The 20,251-nt window shown below is 40.9% G+C and overlaps 2 protein-coding genes and 1 long non-coding RNA gene across 3 annotated transcripts; 2 read left to right on the top strand and 1 right to left on the bottom strand.

Annotated features, from left to right (window-relative positions):
- The first annotated feature begins 1,848 nt into the window (after positions 1-1,848).
- LOC139538333 (zinc finger protein 180-like) lies at positions 1,849-7,595 on the top strand. Its single transcript, XM_071340276.1, has 2 exons — positions 1,849-2,524; positions 4,918-7,595. Exons 1-2 carry the CDS (start codon positions 2,095-2,097, stop codon positions 5,877-5,879), a joined length of 1,392 nt encoding a protein of 463 aa, XP_071196377.1. The 5' UTR covers positions 1,849-2,094; the 3' UTR covers positions 5,880-7,595.
- A 320-nt stretch (positions 7,596-7,915) lies between these two features.
- On the bottom strand, positions 7,916-11,397 carry LOC139538334 (uncharacterized). The gene is made up of 3 exons (XR_011667710.1): positions 8,539-11,397; positions 8,175-8,379; positions 7,916-8,077 (listed from the first exon to the last, which is right to left on the bottom strand). It is a non-coding gene; the product is annotated as an uncharacterized lncRNA (long non-coding RNA).
- A 3,361-nt stretch (positions 11,398-14,758) lies between these two features.
- Positions 14,759-17,959, top strand: LOC139539206 (uncharacterized). The gene is made up of 6 exons (XM_071342107.1): positions 14,759-15,061; positions 15,263-15,556; positions 15,688-15,785; positions 15,928-16,412; positions 16,542-17,051; positions 17,173-17,959. The coding sequence occupies exons 3-6, from the start codon at positions 15,715-15,717 to the stop codon at positions 17,337-17,339; spliced, it is 1,233 nt and encodes a 410-aa protein (XP_071198208.1). The 5' UTR covers positions 14,759-15,061; positions 15,263-15,556; positions 15,688-15,714; the 3' UTR covers positions 17,340-17,959.
- The last annotated feature ends 2,292 nt before the right edge of the window (positions 17,960-20,251 follow it).

Genomic DNA, 20,251 nt, shown 5'->3' with positions numbered 1-20,251 from the left:
CTTGGCAGGAACTAATGGGGATCCATAATAAACCCCAGGAAGTGTAGCTGCTGCCTTGGCAGGAACTAATGGGGATCCATAATAAATACAAATACTTGTATCAATATATTTGTATCTCTTTAATCTCGGATTCGAAAATGCTAATTAGCATCAAAGTAGACGACATGCAAGACTACAAATCCCTGCAAGCTCCTGCATGTCATCTCTAGCCGACACCTTTCACAGAACAGTTCACAGAATTGTCCATTGAAATAAATCTTGACAATTTAATCATTGCTACATTAAGGCCTGATTGGTGGAGTACTGCAGAGATGGTTGTCCTTCTGGAAGGTTCTCCCATCTCCACAGAGGAACTCTGGAGCTCTGTCAGAGTGAACATTGGGTTCTTGTTCACCTCCCTTACCAAGGCCCTTCTCCCCCGATTTCTCAGTTTGGCCGGGCGGCCAGCTCTAGGAAGAGTCTTGGTGGTTCCAAACTTCTTCCATTTAAGAATAATGGAGGCCACTGTGTTCTTGGGGACCTTCAATGCTGAAGATATTTTTTGGTACCTTTCCCCAGACCTGTGCCTCGACACTATCCTGTCTCAGAGCTATATGGACAATTCCTTTGAACTCATGGCTTGGTTTTTGCTCTGACATGGACTGTATTCTGTGGGACCTTATATAGACAGGTGTGTGCCTTTCCAAATCATGTCTAATCGATTGAATTTACCACAAGTGGACTCCAATCAAGTTGTAGAAACATCTCAAGGATGATCAATGGAATCAGGATGCATCTGAGCTCAATTTCGAGTCTCATAGCAAAGGGTCTGAATACTTAAGTAAATACATTTTCAAAAATGTAAATAAAAATGTAAAAAAAGGTTTTTGGTTTGTCATAATGGGGTATTGTGTGTAGATTGATGAGGGTGAAAAATTATTCCATTTTAGAATACGGCTGTAACGTAACAAAATGTGGAAAAGGTGAAGGGGTCTGAATACTTAACGAATGCACTGTATACCACTGGCAGAGTTTTCTACCTCTGGCAGAATTTTCTACCACTGGCAGAGTTTTCTACCATTGACAGTTTTGTATACAGTCACGTGATACGTGGTATAGAAAAGTCCAATCTTAGGAGAGTACATGGGAGGCACTGTGTGATCTGATCAAAACCACTGATACAGGAGCCCCACCCTCTTGTGGGATGGATCATGTCTACAGAGAAACATAGATGCAAATACTTAGATTTGTGTGTATTGGGTATATGTTGTGAAATTGTTAGATATCACTTGTTAGATATTACTGCACTGTCAGAGCTAGAAACACAAGCATTTCACTACACCCACAATAACATCTGCTAAACACGTGTATGTAACCAATAAAATGGGATTTTGATTTGAAATAAAAGTCCTATTTATCAAAGGTGCTTTTGACTGAGGTCAAAAATGACTCCAAAGGATTTGAATTTGTTAAAAGTCCATTTTGATACAGAAACACTAAACCAGATTTAGATTTATTAACAACCAGTTGATTGACAAAGTCATAAAAAATTGGAAGAATTGAATAAACCACATTTTGGCTATGGTAAACGATATGCCTCTGGGGTCAAAATGATCCATGTCAGAAGTATGGTTCAATGCAAATATGTAGTGGGTGTAAATTTTGTTCTAAATTCTCACTCATTAAACACGAATCAATCAACACATGTTTCTCTTTTAATGACTTAATATAATATTAAACTTTTATGAAATAAATGAAAAATAAACGTTTGGTTCCTCAACTGCGTTGCCCACTCCAGTCAGCAGATGGCGATGTGCGTCTTTCAGGTTCAGGCGATGCTGCCAGTGTGATGTATAATCTAGTGGACGGGACGCTCCTTCAACAACAACAGCTAGTCAGACACCTCGGTAGCTTTCTAGCAAACATAGCTACAACATTCACGCTCTTTACACTGTTTTGGTGTATATTAGTCGCTGTGTATTAAACACACTTCTGTTGTATGTACGTACTTCTTGGCCCATTTAATTATATATTTACGTTTATCAGCTAGCTGGTTTGCTAGGTTAACTTAGAACTAGGCTAGTCGCTAATGCTAGCTAGCTAACATCCCTGACCATGAGTTCACTAAGCTACTCTCCTCCTGATAAAGAAGAGGGGGTCTGCTGGACGGAGAAAAAAGCTCTCGTGAAAGAGGAGGAGGAAGAGGAGGCTGTTACAATACAAAAACAAGTAGAGGGTGATGCTGTTACAGTGAAAGAAGAAGAGAAAGACGTTTCAGTGAAAGAAGAGGAAGATACGTTCAGAGTGAAAGAGGAGGAGGATGTTACAGTAAAAGAAGAGGAGGAAGAGAAAGAGGAGGATGCATTTTTTGGAGTGAAAGAGGAGGAGGGGGAGATGACTGTCACATCGAAAAAGGAGGAGGAAGAAGAGGAGGAAACTGAATTTCTGGTCCCGGTCTCCCAAACGCATCTTAAGGCATCCAATGGTTCTAACAATGAACTTAGCCGTAAGATGGTTTTGGGAAACCAGGCCCTGATTAACACTAGTAAGTACTGTCTTAATTACAGAGGCACAAACTCTGCAGTTGTTGAACTGATGTTTGGTGTTAAAGGGGAAATCTGCAATAGCTACATCCATATTTGGACTTTAAATTATTAATTTATAGCCATTGCTTCTTGAAGAATATAACACATGCCTCATGAGCTTAGTTCAACTGTTGTACCCCATCAGAACCCCAAATAAGCTTTTTTACTCCAATGTTTAGAAACAATGTAAACCAACACTGTATAGCCTCAACATGGTTAAAACTATAATGTTGATATCATGGATGGTCAGTCCTTGCCTCCATCAGTCTGTCTATGAATTTGAGAGTAGTTACATTTCTCCAGCCCCATCCATCATCTTATTACCAAAACAGTGGTGGAATGACAGCTTTGTTATTGTTTGAACTGCAGATTGGTTGATTGATGTGGCTTTTTTAAAGGGGCAACCTAGTTTTTAAAACAGCAACAAAATGGCTTCCCAGAGACTTGGTTTGGTAAACAGCTGAGGGATGTAATGTAATCACTCTCAAATGCATAGAGAAAGCTATTGTAGAAACCGTAACCCAACACCTAGCGACCTCGTCAAGAAGTACGGTCATCTTGGCGTAACAGTTATAAGGTGTTGGCTTGACTGTCGTTGGACCCAGGTTTGAGTTCAGTTCAGGGCTACCCCCTGAATTCACTACACTATGAATACAAGGACTGGCCATCCATGATGTCATAATGATAGTTTAACAAGGTTTATAGGCTATATAGTATATTCTAGAATTCATCCATGATGTCATAATGATAGTTTAACCAGGTTTCTAGGATATATAATATATTCTAGAATTCATCCATGATGTCATAATGATAGTTTAACCAGGTTTCTAGGCTATATAGTATATTCTAGAATTCATCCATGATGTCATAATGATAGTTTAAGCAGGTTTCTAGGATATATATTATATAATTGCCAGTGTAGATTTCCTGTGGAGGTGAAATTGTTAGAGCTGTTGATAAGTCATTGTATAATATTCAGCCATTTATTTTTTCATGCCATTACATTAAAGGCGAAACATATCTAAATTCAATTACATTAAAGGTGAAACATACCTAGATTCCATTACATTAAAGGCAAAACATACCTAGATTGTTACATTAAAGGTGAAACATACCTAGATTCCATTACATTAAAGGCGAAACATACCTAGATTCAATTACATTAAAGGTGAAACATACCTAGATTCCATTACATTAAAGGCAAAACATACCTAGATTCCATTACATTAAAGGTGAAACATACCTAAATTCCATTACATTAAAGGCAAAACATACCTAGATTCAATTACATTAAAGGTGAAACATACCTAGATTACATTAAAGGCGAAACATACCTAGATTCAATTACATTCATGAATTGGTTTGAAACCTTTGTTTTAGAACCTTCTCAAAGTTCGTGCCTTGATGGATTTGTAGAAAACGGTTTATCATAAAACACTATTTATAAAAATAAATAAAAAAGTTTTACCTTTATTTAACTAGAACAAATTCTTAACAGCTTTAAAAAATTCCATTAGCATGAATTACCCTCCGTGAACAAGAAGCACCACATTACAAATATTTTCAAAGACGTGAGATCATTTACTTCTCTGTAATATAGCTTTTCAATCGTGATATTTTGGACTTTTGAGGAAAATAGGCATGTTTCTCGACTCATACCCTGACTTTAAAAAGGGATTTTTGTGAGAATTAGCCGGACACCGCCGGGCCAATTGTGTGCCTCCCTATCGGACTCCCAATCACGGCCGGTTGGGATACAGCCTGGATTCGAACCAGAGTCTGTAGTGACGCCTCAAGCACTGAAATGCAGTGCCTTAGACCGTTGCTCCACTCGGGAGCCCCAAAATCATGTTCTAATGCTGTCCCCAACTAAAATAGATCTTGGCCAACCAAAGAGTCTTCTGTTGTTTCTACCAATCAATTGGTTGAAAATTTATAACGTGTATTTTTCCATATATAGACACAAATTGCGCTGTAATATTCAGAATACATTGTGAAAAACTCAAATCGATATTGGTAAATAGTGGTTTCTTCATTAGCATGGAGGAGTTTCTACAACCAAATTGCATGGCCTATATTGGAGACCAAAACTTATCTGGTGCACTGCTTAGGATTTCAACAACTTTCATAACTTTCTTCTAGCCTACAATCATCGATGTTACTACTAATGTGAAAACAAGACGAAATATGACTATTCTTGCTCATTTTAAGACAATTGTTAAATAATTTTAACATTCATTACAGATGTCAATTGTTCTACAACATCATGGCTATGCTGTTGACATCACCTTTTACAGTGGATTTCCGCTGTTGTGGGCCTTAAATCATATGTCTGACTTTGTTGCTCACACAGGAGAGAGACGTGACCATCATGGATCCTCTGGGGAGCCTCAACAACATCATGAAGCAGAAAAAAGTCTCTCCAGATCAAAACACCCCAAGAAACACCAGCAGAGACCCACAGGGAAGAAAACTCACCCCTGCTCTGACTGTGGAAAGTGTTTTGTTTCTTCAGGATGTTTAAAATCACACCAGAGAACACACACAGGAGAGAAACCTTATAGCTGTGATCAATGTGGGAAGAGATATGTTACATCTAGTGGTCTGACTAAACATCAGAGAACGCACACAGGAGAGAAACCGTATAACTGTAACCAATGTGGGAAGAGTTTTACTCAGTCATCCAGTCTGATATTACACCAGAGAACACACACAGGAGAGAAACCTTATAGCTGTATTCAATGTGGGAAGAGTTTTACTCAGTCATTCAGCCTGATATTACACCATAGAACACACACAGGAGAGAAATCTTATATCTGTGCGCAATGCGGGAAGAGATTCGCCTCCTCAGCAGACATTAAAATTCACCAGAAAATCCACACAGGAGAGAGACCTTTTAGCTGCTCTGACTGTGGAAAGAGTTTTGTTCGCTCAGGACAATTAAAATCACACCAGAGAACACACACAGTAGAGAAACCTTATAGCTGTAATCAATGTGGGAAGAGTTTTACTCAGTCAGGCAACCTGGTATCACACCAGAGAAGACACACAGGAGAGAAACCTTATAGCTGTGATCAATGTGGGAAGAGTTTTACTCAGTCAGGCAACCTGGTATCACACCAGAGAACACACACAGGAAATAAACCTTTTAGCTGTGATGAATGTGGAAAGAGTTTTACTACATCTAACCACCTTATTGTACACCAGAGAACACACACAGGAGAGAAACCTCATAGCTGTGATCAATGTGACAAGAGATACTCTGATAAAAGATCTCTGATCAAACATCAGAAAATACATGGAGTTGTTTCATGATATCAATGAAATAATGTAGAATGTTTTAACATTGTAGTAGGAGTATTTTAATGATGTCACAATGTAGAATGTTTTAACATTGTAGTAGCAGTATTTTAATGATGTCACAATGTAGAAGCCTAAACGTTTGCCCCCTGTTCTATTGATTTCAGCATAATATGGATATTAGCCTCAGGGGGGAAATCCAGGCTCTGAATTGAAAGAGTACTATTTATATAATTTAACAAAACGTGACTAACAAAAAAAGTTGTTACTCTTAACAGTGTTGCATTCCTTTGTTTAGCGACCCCTAAATTGAAAGGCATCACTCTAAAATATAGCTAACTGTCTTCTGCAGGTTGTCCTCTAACCAGTGAGGTAAAGGATATCTCCCATTTCCATGTGTTAGTTTCAACAGCACGTACAACCTGATTTCCCCCCTAATCGATATCAGTGATTTATTGCTACTTGTCAAAATGTATTAACAATCCTACATCAGTCCAGTATTTCTTTAGAACATTCAAGTGCTAATCGTCTTTATTCCACTACTGAAGAAGCATGTCTCAAATCACCTCATATTTCAAACATCCAGCCTGACAAAAGATACATGTTTTATTATTCCATGTCTCACCATTAAGTGAATTATTGCCAATACATATTAACAAAGGGGGTGTACATTTGGTTTCGATATTTCATATTTACAACTTATGTAACATTTAGTAATCATAATTATTTATGCAACCAGCTGACCATTTTTGGGTACATTTATATTGACATTGTTGCCCTGCTTTTAGAATACCAGGGTTAATTCTCAGATGTGCCAACCCAAATGTACTAGAGCATGACATTGGGGACTGGGCCCAGATCCAACAACATGCCTATTGAGTGAACCCTGAAAAGAGAGAGAAGCTCCTCAGTGAGGTGGAAAGTTACTACAGATATTGCAGGAGTTTCCTCTTGAAATCAGACCATGGTAAGGACAACTTGGTTGCTGAAATTCTCAATGGTGGGCAGTCAAAAATATTTAGCGTTTAGCCAGTGCATTGCCATGGATCCCAATTTATTTTGACTGCACGGTTTTCTGTATTGGAGATGAGTTTTGTTTGGGCTCGTTCCAAGGGGACGAGAGTTCTAGAAGTTAGTGAGTTCAAAAAAAAAAAAATTGTAGAAGAATGTATATATTTAGAAATGTGTTTTTTCTTGTTTTTAATTGTTGACAGCCAGTAGACACCATGTTTATATTGGTGAAGGTGAAGCATTGTAGTTGATTATAATGTGAAATGGCAGTTGTTTTCTGTTGGTGGTGAGCAAACTTGTCCAACAAAAATATAGGATATCTTGGGCAGATTTAGTGGGTCTCATGGTGGGTGTCTTTTAGGTTCCAGTTGTTGTTACTAGTCAACTTTCAGTGGACACCCCCATAGTGTCTTTCAGAGCCCCTCCTAAAATCCCACCTGTTTAGTTGTGGTTGTTGTCAGTGACTCTGTTAGTTCCCTCTTCTATATAAGCGATATTTTTGGTTTTCTTGCTGGGGAACATAACAACAAACAATGGAGTAAAACAAGCTTATATTTTGGGTTGGATGTTGCATCATATTGTTAATATTTTAATCGATGGCATTTTTGTGGAAAATATTTCTTTCTATTTTCATTTTTTTAATGTTTTTTTCCTGTGAAGCCATTGCATTGCATCCATGTCTGAAATGTGCTGTATAAATAAAGCTTGTTTTGATTTGAACATATTGCTAAACAAATTAACCCAATGACTGACCAATCAACAGACTCTTGCTAAACCAATGAACAAATATCTGAATACGTTCCGAATGCACTGTACAAACAATACAGATGTAAGTAGATAAATGTTTAAATGTTGATGTGCAGTTACATTTTCAAACACTCAATTGCTACTGTAGTTTAGTGCTACTAGATACAATTATGTATCATAAAAATGTTTTAATGCAACACCGAAATGTGGGGAATTCACAATACCGGAGGTCATGAATTCCCCATGAATTGTAGGTGCTATGAAGAGGGAGCCTTGGTGTCACAGCACACGTGTTTGCCTCTGGGTACTTTTTCTTCTGCTGCCCAGCCAGACGCCCTCGCGCTGTGGAGGAATTCTATGGTCGGGGTGTCCTCAAACCTAAGGGGTGGCACCACCGTTGCCCCAGTAACAAACTCCCAACACCATCGCCACTGTTAGAGGAGGACATTCTCCATCTGAGGAGTATACAGTAAAACATTTAAAATACATATTTAAATCACAAAATGGAATAATATGCAGTTACCGATAAACTTGAACAATTTACTATTTTACCTTGCACCTCAGCCAGCCAGTTGAACCAGTGGCAGATGGTGTCGTTCTCCAAACACCGCCGGTTGCTGCCAGGTTTGAATAGGTTACTTTGAACAGGTCCCTGGCAGTGGGAGGCTTTATGGAGTCCACAAAAAGTGCTCGGAAGCTGTCCGGGTGGTTCCCCAATGCTTCAAGCAGCACAAGAGAGTTGAGACGATATTTGAACCTGTTATGGTTTAAAGAAAGTATGTATATTTAAAATAAGTGCAATAAAACGTATCCTAATATAAAACAGGGAAATAGTCCATGATCTTTAAATCAGTAAAATAAACTACAAAGCAAGCACTGTGTCCTCATGTACTACATGGATATAGGGGAAATGTACCGATCCTGTTCAGCTGCCGGATGGTAGGGTCAGCGATCAGGCAAACCCTCATAGTTATCAACCGGCTTCTCCCGGTTTGCCGCCTTTGGACTCCAGCATTATTCCGTCTCCTGAACGATTGAAATCTGACATGTGCAAACGTTATAAAAGTTACAATAATGACACGCCCATACTCGCGCACCCTACGGTAGCTGTTGCAATCATTAGCAAGCTAACATTACTAGGTAGTTGTGCCGGTTAATGTTGACTTTTGCCAGGTATTACCTAACCTACCAGAATGAATCCTACCTTTGAACCACCCGATCCTCCTCGGGTGGTTGTAAAGGTGGTTGCACTTGGCTGGCAAAACTTAAAAAGCCGTCTCTCGTGTTTTCAAGGTTCGACATGACTTAGTCGTTTGTTGGTGATGATGAACGAGAAGTTTTTCATATAGTGCCTTCCAACGAAGCATGGAGGAAAGTTTAGAAGGGATAAGAGATATCCAAATATGGTATACAGATTCTGACGTTCTTATTTTTAGTCAGTCATTTGAACAACATGTGGAAGATGTCCGTCAGGTACTTAGGCAGCAAAATAAATGGGGTATTAAACTCAGGGCTGATAAGTGTGACCTAATCAAGAATGAGGTCTGTTATTTAGGAAAAATAATTTCTGCTGAGGGTTACAGAATGGATGTTAAAGAAATTGTAGCAGTGCAAGAACTGGTAAACAGGCCACCAACAAACGTGAGAGAGCTGAGGAAACTACTGGGGTTTCAAGGGTACTATAGGGGTTATGTACAGAACTTTTCACAACATGCTAAATGTCTCTATGACTTACTAGCAGTGAAAACGAAGACCCCAGCATCCGGGAAGCGAAGGACCAAGGTAGCTATGCAGTCGGGACAGGCTCTGCCCCACCAGAAAGTTATATGGGAGGATGCTCACCAGAGAGCATTAGAACACTTGGTGAGTGTGTTGACTAATCCACCTGTGCTTGCTTACCCAGATTTCAAGGAGCCTTTTATCCTGCATGTTGATGCCTCTGAAGAGGGATTGGGAGGGGTGTTATACCAACGACAAAGTGGCAAACTGAGTCATTGGATATGGCTCCCGCATCCTGACTCAAGCAGAGAAACTATCACCTTCACTCAGGGAAACTGAAATTCTTGGCCCTCAAATGGGCAGTGACTGAGCGGTTCCGAGATTACCTATTTTATGCTCCCTCTGTGACAGTGTACAGTGATAATAACCCCTTGACATATGTACTAACTACAGCAAGACTGAATGCCACCGGTCATCGCTGGGTGGCAGAGCTGTTTGACTTTAATCTCACACTGAAGTATCGTCCTGGAAAGGTAAACAATGACGCAGACTTTCTGTCACGCTCTCCTTTGCATGCTGAACATTACATGGAAGAATGCACTGAGAAACACTCACTTGAAATGGTAAAAGCAACACTCAATAATGTTCAGACACAACAGAATGACTGTGTAACGTGGATATCCACGGTCACACCAAGGCCATCAGTGCAAGATGAGCTGTCATGGTGGGGGGGAACAGTTACAGACCGACTGTCTCCACACGATATCATGCAGGCTCAATTAAAGGATGCGGCTGTCTCGAGAATCTTGGAACTGAAAAGTCAAAGGACTAAGCCTAAACCAACAGAATGTCAACAAGAGTCATACAAAGTCAAACAGTTACTGCAAGAGTGGAACAGGCTCCATGTCTCACCAGATGGATTATTACAAAGGAAAAGAGCAGAAAGGAAACAAGTTGTGGTACCAAGGTAGTATAGAACACTGATTTACAAGTACTTACACACTGAAATGGCCCATCTAGGAACAGAAAGAGTGTTGAACTTAGCACGAGAACGCTTTATTGGCCGCGCATGCAACACGACACTGAACACTTTATCACCAAAGTGTGTAAGTGTATCAAACAAAAGAAACCCAGTGTAATAACTAGGGCCCCAATGCAACATGTACGAGCTACAGCTCCTTTCCAGATGATTTCAATTGACTATGTGCATTTGGAGAAAAGCAGAGGGGGCTACGAGTACATTTGAGTTATTTTAGATAACTTTACAAAATTTGCACAAGCCTACGCCACTAGAAATAAGTCATGGAAAACTGCAGCAAAAAAGCTTTTCGATGATTTTTTCCCAAAGTTTGGCTTTGTGTCAAAAATCCATCATGATCAGTGAAGAGAGTTTGAAAATCAGTTATTCAGAGCCTTGCAGAACTGTACGGGAATAGCCAATTCCAGAACCTCTCCATATCATCCACAGGGGAATCCGAGATTTAACTATACACCGTTGTCAATGTTGGGCACACTAGATGAAGAGGAAAAGGCCAACTGGGGTGATTATCTGAACAAGGACACGGGAAGCCTGAGCTGGTGCAGCTTCGCCCCAAAATGGCTGACCACAGCCAGGAACAGCAGGTTACCTGCAAGAAATCACAATACTACAGTAGCCAGGAATCGGAAATTATAAACGCAGTTTTTTTTTTAAACAAAAAATGGCATATCAGTTTGGATACTAGGCTGCAACAACATAGCATCACATAAAACAATGTTAGGGGTTTGACAGTAGAGTCATGGACAAATGCCAGTCAATCAATTAATATGAACAACTATAAAACTGGACAGTATTGAGAGCAGACTGATTGAACCACACATTTTTTTTTGATTATACTGTAGTCTGTATCTGGTTTTTACTACATCAATTGTCAAGCAACTCAATGTTATTGTTGATACCCATCTCAAAGCTGCTGTCTATGAGTCCGATGAGAGAGCTGGACAGGTCAAAGTGTCTCTCTGAGTGATGGCACTTTTCATGTAGGTCCCTGACAGAGCTTTGGTGAAGGAGGCGAATGACAGGGCCAAGATGAACTGCTGACAAACACAAGAGAGAGAACATTAGTGTGTGTTTGTCCGTGTGTATGTGCAATGCATGGATGCGTGTGCAGACAGAGTGGATGTGTAGCTGAGGTGGCCTGCAATAGTAAAAAGAACGGACACAAGTTTACGTCTGCAAAGTTCTGGCGCTTTCTTTATTCTGAAGAATGTTTTTTTTTCTCTTGTTCAATTGTCTATTTTCTTGTTAGTACTTTGAAAAAATATTCACATCAAACAAGTGCACACATTAAACTACACAACATAAATGCACTTTAGCTAAAGCAGAATTCAAAAATGTTCCACAAATAACCCTGTCTTAGTGTATGGTTTCACATGAAAACCACAATGTATTTCACATTCATACAATAGAAACACCTATATATGAAACGATAAATAACTGAATGTTTTTCTATATACCGCTACCTCTATAGAAAACTGACAACAATACATTCAGCTTTAAGATAGTGGCACCTCCAGAAATTCGTCTCTCTCTCACTGTATGCACTAAAAGTCCACCAGACTGAGCGTGCTCGGCCAGTTTACCAGCTAGTAAGCACCATTTTACACAAAACCAATAATATGTAAAACCAACTCAGAAATCCCTAACAAATGGATTCTTTATAAAAAAATATCCTAGACAAAATCCAGTACAAGTAAGCTGCTCAGTAAACATAGTCTCTGTGACTCGTAAATCGTTTTTTACCTCAGCTAACATAACGTTATACTCTCACTCAGTTCGACACAAAGCCAAAACAAAACCTTTCCTAACGTGATAATATCTTGACAAAGTTGTTAAATAGCATGTTATTACACATTGTGTATATATTTGAACGTTTGGAAGTTTTGTTACAAACCTGTAATAGTAAAAAGAACAGACACAGTTTACCTCTGTAAAGTTCTGATCCTTTATTCTGCAGAATGGTGACAGCTTGGCCAGAACTTGCTGTTTATCCTGCTACAACAGTGCAACAGCGCCATCTATTGACTTGATGGACTGCTAACGCTAAAGTGTGTAGAAAATACAATTTAGATTAATTAAGACAAATACATTAACAAATTGGGGGGTGGGGTATAATAAATGGCTGTCTGTTTTAGTGACTTTGTTTTCAACCCATTACACATGTACAATCGTACATGTGCATTTTAAAGCATTATTAAGAACCTTGAGTGTGGAACTGCAGGGCGTTTACGCAAAAACCACATGAATTTCACATGTGAACACGGGAAGTGTTCCAAAAACATGTTTTCATGTAATCTTATGTGAAGATAATGTGATAACATGTAAAGCAACATGTGATTACATTAAACTACACATGTGAAAATGTGATCACGTTGTGTTCCAAAACATGTTTTCAAATGATTTCACATAAAATGTAAGTTGAAATCATGTGGTTTTTCTGTAAGGGCAGGAATATAAGATGCATTTTGATGTTATGTTTGATGTTACATGATCTTGAAAATGCAATGTTCTTTGAGGTTCTTCCATGTATCATCCATTTTACTTTCCCTCAGTCCTTTTCACTTTCCTTGGCAAAACAAGCTCTGTCTCCGTCAAGACTTATTCAGAGCCACCATGAATTGAAAGCAGCTTTGATTTCATTCTTCGGGTCTTTATTCAAACACAAACACACATGAAATAAAATGCTCTTTCAGTGTCTCATTGCAGGTTGTGCAATGTTCAAAAGTGTGTGAGAGATTAGCATTAATGTGTGTGTATGTGTGGGGGGTCAAGTTTGGACGGTCGTACATATGCAAATAGCCAAGATTGTATATTTCAGGACCATGGACAGCAGCAATATCGGCATAGCGATATCTGTCATTCAGCACCACATGACAGTAGACAGCGGCCATCTCATGTGAAGTTGGCACTGGGGAAATCCCATGTAATGAGAAACGAGGCCTAGGAGGCAAAAAGACTGAAGGAGAAGACTCCCACAGGAACTCTATGCTAAACTGTTCTGCCACATTCATTTCAAATGTTACATCTTTCGATTTGTAAATAATAGGGAATACATCTGCAAATAATTGAAACTGACTATTCAAACTACACTGTACAGCTTGACTATTCAAACTACACTGTACAGCTTTAGTGTGTCTGTGCATCATAGGTACAACTGTAAGCAATTCAGTTCTCAAATGTGTTTAATGTGAGAAACAAAATGAAAAGCACCTGTTAGACCATTACAATGCGGACTGTCATGCATTTTTACTATTACCAACAAGACAACGAAGTGATACGTGCCATGGCGACTTATTTACATTTACATTACATTTAAGTCATTTAGCAGACGCTCTTATCCACAGCGACTTACAAATTGGTGCATTCACCTTATGATATCCAGTGGAACAACCACTTTACAATAGTGCATCTAACTCTTTTAAGGGGGGGGGGTTAGAAGGATTACTTTATCCTATCCTAGGTATTCCTTAAAGAGGTGGGGTTTCAGGTGTCTCCGGAAGGTGGTGATTGACTCCGCTGACCTGGCGTCGTGAGGGAGTTTGTTCCACCATTGGGGTGCCAGAGCAGCGAACAGTTTTGACTGGGCTGAGCGGGAACTGTACTTCCTCAGAGGTAGGGAGGCGAGCAGGCCAGAGGTGGATGAACGCAGTGCCCTTGTTTGGGCGTAGGGTCTGATCAGAGCCTGAAGGTACGGAGGTGCCGTTCCCCTCACAGCTCCGTAGGCAAGCACCATGGTCTTGTAGCGGATGCGAGCTTCAACTGGAAGCCAGTGGAGAGAGCGGAGGAGCGGGGTGACGTGAGAGAACTTATAACGGATACTTTCCAAACACCAAAAGATCCCACGCTGAGCGATATTGTTTACTACACTATTATGCATACAATCCAAGTCATACGTTTATTGTCATTCATACTCTTATTTTTAACCGAATATCTTTGCAAAAGTGTTCATTGTGTCAATTCAGAGCTCGGAAATATTGGAATAATGTGCTTTAGGGGACTGACACTCAAGGCGCACAACAGGATAACACAACAACCACATTTTCAATTGACAATCATTGCTTTAAATGGATGTGGTTGATTGTTTATATATGCCAATACAAATCTGTTTATTTAACTTGTAAACCAAGGTTGGATTAGTAGGTCTAAGCAACATGCATCTGGATAATCGCGTCATGAATCGGGACGGGCTCCTACTTCCTCATATACACATTATGACGTAATAAAGAGCTTAATCTTTCACGAAATAAAGACATAGAAGCATACCCATTTATACAGGTTCTACACATTCCATTTCTCCATGGCAATAGAATGTAAACATTCTATTTGGCGCCAAACATCGCCTACAACTCAATTCTAAGTGCAGCATACTGGACGACTCCACAGTCATTGATCATTCGCGACTTTAAGTCATTCCTGTTATCTCTAGAGCATCCCGTATATCTATAGCGCTGCATTTCTTTCCCATCTTACCATGGATAGGGTTTTGTGCATTCCGGAGTTCACTTATGGTCCCACAAAGGTAATCTTAGGAGAAATTAATTTTAGCATACTGTAAATGCCTGTGCATAATGTGCATAACAAAGCATAATTATTTTCATTATCTTCAAAGGAATTCTGTAGAAGCAGCCTTTATTTTCAGACTCTGCAGGCCTGCTGGGAGGAAACATATTACAATAAACAGGTAAGATTCATCCCACAAAAACATAAACAACAGAAAGAGAGTTGTATTTCAAGACAGTTTAGAGAAGTTGGTCATAAGAGTTCTTAATATCACTTCCAAATTGTGAGGCATGAGCAGTTGTGAAATGTTGCGAGAGGTCCTTCTGCAAGCACATGATATGGTATTTCGTGGCACGGTCTCACACCTTACCTCATCTTGCAGAAGAAGCTCATGGTCCACTATCTGCTGCTCCAGAGTCAAGGCCAGGTCCCGCCCCATGTCACCACAGAGCACATGAGCAACTGGCTGGTGTCTCAGGGCAAAAAATCCCTTAGGGAGAGGTGAGTACCACGTCAGCACTCACCTTCACTGCCATTCCCTGCCACCAGCAGCACTCCAGGTGTGGGTAAAATAAACAACAGAAAAATAAGAAGCCAGGAAAGTTGAATTGCTCTGTGTTTTATGTGAAGGGTGTGGAAGGAAACCTTGGAGGAGGGAAACGACCTCGCTCGGCTGGTAAGAGAATGAGAGTTAGAGACATACTACAAGTTAGGGAGCTCTTTACTAGCCTTTCAACATCGAGTTAGCACAAAATAATAGATCTGTTGTGAAATTACACTAATGGGACTTCCTGTTTCATACTGCAGGCCTGGGAAGTAAACACTTGCCTAAAAATGATGAACATAGAGCACGAGGCTTCCTGCAAGCTCCGCCGCTCCATGCACTCCACCCCGCCAGCTGACATGTGAGTTCCATGTACTGCCCTGCATATGACTTGATCCATTTATCTACACATCTGGAACTAGGCAGAAACAGACAAAGACAGGGTTCTCTGTGAGCACATTGCACATTGTTTAGCTTTGTCTTCTCCTTTTTGTTGATTTCAGCGATCCTAAAGTCCACAGCATCGTGGAGAGAGCTGTGAGGAGCATTCTGGGCGAGCAGTCCAATGAGCCCCGTAGCAACCTGCTCAGCCCATCTCAGGTGGTGGTGGAGGTGGTTCCCAGGCTCCTCCTGGCCCTGTGGCTTCAGCCAGAGGAAGGCCATTCAGAGCACCCAATCCTAATAAGCGGGATGGCCGTGGGCATGGTGGCGGCCGTAGTGGAGAAGCTCTCCTGCATGTTAAAGGACCCTTCCCCTCACATCCCATTCTCCCGGGCTGCTGCTTTTGACTCTGTGCGGTCGATCCTCGGGAGAATCAGTCGGTCCTTCTCCACGGATGACCTCCAGAGCCCTTTTTATATGAGCTCGGTCTGTGCCTTTGTGGCGGACGCGGTGCAGAGCTGCTTCCAGCCCCCTGCAGCCACCCTACCAGTCCCCCCTGTCCTCACGGTGGCCGTTTCCACCACACTACCAGCAGACATCCAAGCAGGTGAGTAGCAATGATAGAGAGCACTCTGACAGATGCCTGTTCTGATGACATCTTGGTGCCATGTAGTAGTAGAGCTCATCAGAATTGTTGTTGTCACCCATAACACAGACCTGGCTTCTTCCCACCTAGAGGTTGTAGACATCACCCCTAATACAGAGGCAGACCAGACTTCTTCCCACCTGGAGGTTGTGGACATCACCCCTAATACAGAGGCAGACCAGGCTTCTTTCCACCTGAATGTTGTGGACATAACCCTTAATACAGAGGCAGACCCGGCATCTTCCCTCTTGGAGGTTCAAAACATCACCACTGACACAGAGGCAGACCCGGCTTCTTCCCACCTAGATGTTGTGGACATCACCACTAACACAGAGGCAGACTCTGCGTCTTCCCACCTGGAGGTTGTGGACATCACCCCTAATACAGAGGCAGACCAGGCTTCTTCCCACCTGGAGGTTGAGGACATCACCCCTAACACAGAGGCAGATCTGGCTTCTTCCCACCTGAATGTTGTGGACATCACCCCTAATACAGAGGCAAAGCCCATCTCTTCCCTCTTGGAGGTTGTGGACATCACACCTGAAGAAAGGACTCTCACGATGGCCGTCTTCGCCACTCTGCAAGCTGAAATCCAAGCAGGTAACACTTAGAGAGCACTCTGACTGGTGCTGTTTGTCATGACATCTTAGTAGAACCTTTCAACGGGCCAGTGTTTAGAACCTACGGTTTGCATTTGTTTTCATTCTGTTTCCCTTTCCAGAGGATGTTGCTGTGGTCATCCCGGATGTCTCCCCACACGTCACCAAGGACGTGACACTGGATGTTCCATGCAGAGCTAGGAAAGGGGCAGTCCGGCGATTATTTTGCAGGCTTTGGAGGGCAGTGTGCTGCTGCGCCTGCCACAAGGAAGAGGAGGAACAATATTAATTATTCATCAGACCTTCAGAAATGGGATTGAACCATAGACCATTAAATTATTCGCATTATAATTAAATTCAGTTCTTTTCTTCTGTTTACTACTTAATTTCAGAACTTTTCTATAAACTTTCACTTTGCAAGTGTAGAGTAGGTTGTGTAAATAAGTGGGAAACATCCCAATTTGAATGCTTTTCATAATTTACTTTGTACATTTAAAAAAAAAAAAAATGATTTGACAACAACAAAAACGGAGGGCGCTCAACCAACGTTGAGTTGAGGTGCAACCCAAAATTTGAATCATCATAGAAAAGGAAAAAGCGCAACTCTTGCTCACTATAAAAAAATGCATTGTTTTATTCAGGCAAGGTTAAAAGATTAACGTTTCGGCCTAGTCCATGACGATATGCAAGTTGTTTGCCCAGTAAAAGGGTGACCCAGACTCACCCTGGTTCTTGAGGGTTGAAGACAGGGAAAAATGATCATTAAGTAAATGGGACTTTTCAATTCTTGAATACAAATCTTTAATGAACATGAATTTAAATACAATTGACTTGAGGATCAGAGCAGGCAGGCTGACTGGCTAGCCCTGAAGGCCCTCTGCCTCTACCTCTGTGTGGTTCATCTCAACCAAGAGGTTGTGTGGGTAGTCTTTCTCTCTGTGGGTGTGAATCACTATGACCTCTCCCTCTGCTCTTTCTTGCTCACATGAATAGGAGGAATGGCCTCTGGGGTAACCTTGTCCTCTATCTAACGCCTCTTCCACCTCCTCTTTCTGACTGTGTTCGACTGAGGTCACTCGTTCTCTCTCCCTGGGTGTTGGATAGTTCCTCCTCCTCTGTGTCTTTGTGAGTTTGGAGGGAGTTATCCTGTTCCGGCTCCCTCTAAGGGTGTGCACCTTAATCTCTTTCTGTGTTGAGGGGTTCAGTGGTTTTGGAGGGAGTCTGAAGTTCAATCTCTAGCGATGAGTGTGGGGTCTGTCCCGTGGTGGTGTCCCCCTCCCTCCTAAGGAGGAGCCACTGAGACATGTGATGAGGCCAAGGAAGATCACTCTGCAAGGATGGGATAGGACACATCACAACACTGCTGCTCATTCATATTCAAACACACCTCGGAGTACGGACACAAACATGGACGCCCCCCAACACACACACACAATGAACTTACCTGTACATATCAGAATCATACATTCGACAGCCACCTCTTCCCCCACATGTATTGATCCCCCACCTCAAACATGTTGAGTCAATTCCAGATGCTGGAATGGTGCTGGAATGCAGGTGCAGTAGGGCCTGGTATGTAATACCATGTGTACCCCATATCCTGTGTTTGTGTTAATGTTTTTTAAATTGTATTTAGCTTTTATTTAAACAGGGAGTCACATTGACATTAAACATCTATTTTACAAGAGTGCCCGGTTGCACCCAAGATAGCGATATGAGAGGGTGTAACATTTCCAGGTGAGGAACAATTTTAGGCTTTTCTCACAAAGTTTATAGTTTTAGACTGCAGTTGCAATTTGTTTGTTTTTTCACCAAAAAATGATATCTAACCATACAATGAGTAATTTTGTAATTAATCAAACCATTGACATATTTTTTACGATTTCCAACGAACAAACTAGCTATCGAAAAGTTTCAGCGTGTGTAGTTAAGTTAGCCTGCTAACGTCTTCATAGCTAGTAGCATGTAATCGGGACATGACCAAACTGTTGCAGAGATAATGGATGTTGAAACTTCCAAGGAGAAAATAGGCATTATTGAAACTCACTCATATGCTTGCAGTGTAAAAAAGGGGGGTGAATGCAATTCATACCCGAATACCACAACCAAGGAGCAACTTCCAGTCCTTCACTCTGACTTTGATGTTCTCGTCAGATTTTTCTGCTATTCCTTAAATTCGAAGATTCCATCTCCGACTATACCGGCCATTCTCGTTTACCTTTGACTCCATTTCAGTGAGTTTCTTCTCCTGCTTTGCAACCTGAATGTTCAATGTTGCGTTGTCCTGTAGCTGGCTCATTGACATTTGCAGGGCAATAGGAGGAGCGAAATGTTGTTGCAGGTTCTCTGGGTGTAGTGCACCGCCTGGGTAGGCTGGGAGATGGGGACAACAACCAGCCACCACGACCGGTGATCATGAGATTCATCTCCAGGACAGCGAAGGATATGACATGGAAAAGTGCAAAGAAAAATGACTATTTAAAGAAGAACAACCTGAGGATCTGACAGCATTTGACAAAGAAGCTCGGAATCGTCTGATTGAGAGAGCAAGGAAGGGAAAAGTGCATACTTTGCGGGAGCTAAGGCTTTTGTTAATGGAAGGGAAATTCACGCTGACGCCTAGTTTGTTGACTGCTGGATTTATCAAGTGAGTTGTGCAGGACTGAGTTTTATTTGCATCTGATAAAACATTATATTTCTTGAGGAAAGAGCATTGTTTGTGTGAGCCAAACTTTTTTTATATATATATATTTTTTATGTCAGGGAAATTCGCACTGACACTTAATGTTAGCTTGATGGCTATTCGTTTTTACCAATCTACGGTACAATGTTATTTGCACTTGTATAAAAAAAAAATATATATATAATTTAGATCAACCACTTGCGTGGTGCAAAGGACTGTTTTTATTTGCAACTAGTAAGAACTTTTCTTTTTGTGAGAACCCGATTCATTTGAAAACAAGTTTAATGTTCTTCGTGTAGTTACTGTGATAGTAAATGTCCATTTCGGTTTTTTCTATTAATGCCAGGGGAATCCGTAATATTTTGAAAAGGAAATCTTTATTTTTATATTGTAAGAGTAAGAGTGCCGACTTTTATTTCATTCAAGAAACTCATGCCTGTTCCACAGATACTGCGTTTTGGAAGTGTCAATTGGGGAACGATATTTGGTTTTCATTTGGTACTAATCGATCAGTAGGT

This window comes from Salvelinus alpinus, chromosome 14 (genome assembly GCF_045679555.1).
Source record: "Salvelinus alpinus chromosome 14, SLU_Salpinus.1, whole genome shotgun sequence".
Taxonomy (NCBI): Eukaryota; Metazoa; Chordata; class Actinopteri; order Salmoniformes; family Salmonidae; genus Salvelinus; species Salvelinus alpinus.
This window is presented reverse-complemented; position numbering and strand designations above follow the sequence as displayed.

Bases quoted from the DNA above. Each gene is read 5' to 3' on its own strand.
- LOC139538333 (XM_071340276.1), top strand. From the start codon at position 2,095: ATGAGTTCACTAAGCTACTCTCCTCCTGATAAAGAAGAGGGGGTCTGC. The intron at 2,525-4,917 runs GTAAGTACTGTC...TTGCTCACACAG, and splicing joins CCAGGCCCTGATTAACACTA to GAGAGAGACGTGACCATCAT.
- LOC139539206 (XM_071342107.1), top strand. From the start codon at position 15,715: ATGATGAACATAGAGCACGAGGCTTCCTGCAAGCTCCGCCGCTCCATG. The intron at 15,786-15,927 runs GTGAGTTCCATG...TGTTGATTTCAG, and splicing joins TCCACCCCGCCAGCTGACAT to CGATCCTAAAGTCCACAGCA. The intron at 16,413-16,541 runs GTGAGTAGCAAT...CTTCCCACCTAG, and splicing joins ACCAGCAGACATCCAAGCAG to AGGTTGTAGACATCACCCCT.